The sequence below is a fragment of the Punica granatum genome, chromosome 1 (genome assembly GCF_007655135.1).
Source record: "Punica granatum isolate Tunisia-2019 chromosome 1, ASM765513v2, whole genome shotgun sequence".
NCBI lineage: Eukaryota > Viridiplantae > Streptophyta > Magnoliopsida > Myrtales > Lythraceae > Punica > Punica granatum.
In genome coordinates this window covers 7,789,606-7,793,011 of record NC_045127.1, presented here as the reverse complement: position 1 = coordinate 7,793,011, position 3,406 = coordinate 7,789,606, and the positions used below count along the sequence as shown (strand labels likewise).

General features: G+C 46.3%; 1 protein-coding gene across 1 annotated transcript; it reads right to left on the bottom strand.

The window, feature by feature from the left end:
- Positions 1-966: 966 nt before the first annotated feature.
- LOC116197973 (calcium uniporter protein 4, mitochondrial-like) lies at positions 967-3,171 on the bottom strand. Its single transcript, XM_031528265.1, has 2 exons — positions 2,454-3,171; positions 967-1,573 (listed from the first exon to the last, which is right to left on the bottom strand). The coding sequence occupies exons 1-2, from the start codon at positions 3,039-3,041 to the stop codon at positions 1,103-1,105; spliced, it is 1,059 nt and encodes a 352-aa protein (XP_031384125.1). The 5' UTR covers positions 3,042-3,171; the 3' UTR covers positions 967-1,102.
- Between the last annotated feature and the right edge of the window lie 235 nt (positions 3,172-3,406).

The window sequence follows — 3,406 nt, the reverse complement described above, 5'->3', positions numbered from 1 at the left end:
TAAATACTCCAATTTGGAGATTTTACTGAAAATGATGTGTGGAGTTAATGGCCACATGAAACGTATACGTTTATGGTAATTTTAAGTTTGGACAGCCTGCATTATATTAATCAACCAGAGCGTCGTGGGTCAGATCAGTTTGTTTGATGATTATGATAGAATGTTTGATATTTGTAGGCTTTTTAGTCCAATTGTTGCTTTCGGGGGATGACTGAAGCTGAGCGGTCACCAAACCTCCTCCATGATTCTCTTTTACTCCATCTGAAGTTGACCCTAAATTATCAAATCGGATCCCGGTCCCCTGCATTCGGAATATATATTTTAGGATAGGGATAGCAACCACTGAGATTTTCGATTGCACATCGTGATACGATTGAGCGTTGGACCACTGAAACCAAATATTTGGAGCTGAAAACTATTACTGCATGAATTTACTTCTTTTTTTATATGTTTTCATCGAACTGAGATAGTACCAACTAGCTATCAACGGCTACATGATGCCACCGATACATATACTACTTCCGGGTCGAAGCTATTGAGCTCTCGGTATATAGAAGGAGTAGACCCGGACCGGTATCATATCATTGATGGTTAGTTAATGAATAATGGGGACCTTGGAGAGTGCAGAAAAAGCAAAGGGTAATGGCCCATTTGAATGATAATGTCCAGAGAAAGCGAATCTGTATGAGCTCGTAAGGGCTCATACTGGACCCAGCCCATCATGATATGCTGCAACATGTAACTGGCAGTCGGGTCCATACTGTTCTCTTTCCCGGGCCCATATTTTTACATGATCCGAAGTCTTTACGGCGTTGACGATGATCGCGCGCCGGGAGGGAGGTTCGGCAAAGTCGTGTATCGTCCAACATCTTATGAGGCTCCCTTGCGATTATAGGACAGCCTTCGGGAGGAACTTTGCGTCTTGTGATGGGAGATGGTATAGACCTTGATAACGTACACAGAGGATGTTCAAATTTGTTAAGCTCGGGACTTAAAATTATATGATGTATTTAACCTTTCTAATCTACACATGACATGCATGTTGAGAACTAGAGCTCTTTTTGTTTCCACTTTCCTCGAAAGCTTCCTTCCATCTCCCGCCCTATTCGCTGCAAACTACAGCGCGAGAAAAACTTCCTACCGGACTATATTTGCTGCCCGGCTCGGGATAGAAAAGGCGACGGAGGCGGTTGTACATCTCGAGATCGAAGCCATGAGCGGCCATGAGCTTCCGCTGCTTGGTCCTGAACCGCTGCTCGAAGTAGCCCTGGAAGGAGGGCTCGACGGAGGTGCAGAGAAAGAAGGCGTAGGCGGCGGCGAAGTGGAGGGAGGCGGCGAAGAAGCAGATGGGCTCCATCACGTCCCAGCTCAGCTCCCAGAAGGTCAGCCTCATGAAGGCCAGCGTCTGGGCCACCACGAGGCCTAGCCCGCCGCAGAGCTCCGCCCTCACCTGGGCCCTGGCCCGCCAGTCAATCTCCGCCTTCTGCCTCTCCATCCGCTCGAGCTGGTACCTCCTTGGGTCGTTGGGCTTGGGAATGGTCTGGGACATCAGGGCCTCAATTGATTTGGCCACCTGAAGACCCATTCAGTCAAATTGAGCTTTCCAAACCATAAATCTCTTCTTTTTTTTTTTCTTTTTTTTTTCCGACGAAAGCGAGGCGTTCTTAACTTATTTGATTGAGAATACTTCTCGTCTTGGTGTCGGTCGGGCATGGTCCATGAGGGGCTTGCAGTGATTAGCAAATCCCTGGTAGAATCAACCCACTAAGAACTCTATCTTGATGAGTCACAGGTCCAAGTGAATTTTTTTCCATTTTCCACTGACAGATATAAGTTATATGCTTCATGTGATTAATCCGATAAATAAATGAGTGAGTTGGGTAAGTTTGAATTTACGAGTCTCATTAGGCTTTACACGGAATGTAGCTAGTTCATGGACCATTCATGAGAACATGATCGTTGGATCAACACGAGTCCATGTTTTATAGTTGAATCCATTTGGGAAAATTTTTAAATAAAAGTCACTACTATTTAGTTTCTCCTAAATTGAAAGTTGTTATAAATTTAAGCATATACTTTCAAAATTAAAAATAGCACCTTTGCGCTAATTGTTGATGGTCTCAAAGGGGCCGACCTCGATTGAGGTAGTGTTGATCAATGTTGGGTTCCCAACTATTTCGTGCTCTAGTGATAATAGGGACATAGAGGGGTCTTGGCCGGGGCCTAATGCAGGCTATCACTGCGCTAGAAAGGTCGATAGTGTGCTCGAGGAGGCCACATTTTTTTTTTTTGGGAACTTTTTGAAATCAGTTTTATATTTCATGAAATTAAAAAAATAATGGAAAATATAATTAAAAAAAACTTAACGAAAAATGGGAAGATAATTGATTATAAAAATGAAACCAAATAATTCGGAAAGTAGTGCTTAATTTCAAGCTTACAGTTTCATATACCTGCTCAGGTTTCAGAAATACTGAATCGCCTAGAATGATGATGTTTGCCGACTTGTCCAGCGCCCTCGCGAGCTCGACCGCCTTATCTCCATCACCGCCGCAGGCTTCGGAACATATCCTCACCAGCTCGCCGTATGAAATGGAGCTCTCTGGCAGCTCCCTGAGCCTCGCGGTCAGCTTCAGCAGCAGAGATAGTTTTAGTACTTTCCGTGCATCGTCAACCGACAGTTCACCTATTGGACCACCAACGACCGGCGTTGCCAGAGGCGAGAGACCACGGAGCCAGAGCCGGTCGCCCACTGGAATGCTGATGCCTCGCAGCTTCTCTCGGAGCTTCTCCCCAACTGGGATGGAGATGAGGTCTGGTGGCCTCTGGGCAGGCTGGTTGTTCAGCATCCGCCGCTGGAGGAAACGCCGGAAGACCTCCCTGGCGGTAGCATCAGGGGAGGTGTGATACTCGTGGTGGAGATGGATACCGCATTCGGCCCCATCAGAGAACGCGAGATTCCCTAAAGTCAAGGCCAGCTGAGAACCTGCTCGATGGCCGCCGAAGATGAGACAGCTCACCGGCGTCCGCCGAAGTGCCATATATAGAGAGGGGAGGCGATAGAGAGGGAAAGATGAGAAGGTTACGTTCCGTTTGTGGACGTTAGAGCAAGCGCAGAGGAAGTCACTGTCTTTATTTATACGGGCAGACCACCAAGCAGTCGGAGAGGCGGACAAATCATGAAAGACCTCAAGGCGCTCTGCCGGGCAAATTTCGTAAATTTTGTTTTGCGCCCTAAACTTTTTCGTTCGACTACTTTGGACCCTAAATATTTCATTATGCCAAGTTTGTACCCTATGGATTCAAGCTTATAACCGTTTTGCATGCACCGGATTTACTGGCCGCTGCCAGGCTCTCAGTGGTCACTGACCAGAATTAGAATATTCTCAAAACATTTTGGTTAATT

Bases quoted from the DNA above. Each gene is read 5' to 3' on its own strand.
- LOC116197973 (XM_031528265.1), bottom strand. From the start codon at position 3,041: ATGGCACTTCGGCGGACGCCGGTGAGCTGTCTCATCTTCGGCGGCCAT. The intron at 1,574-2,453 runs GTATATGAAACT...ATGGGTCTTCAG, and splicing joins TATTTCTGAAACCTGAGCAG to GTGGCCAAATCAATTGAGGC.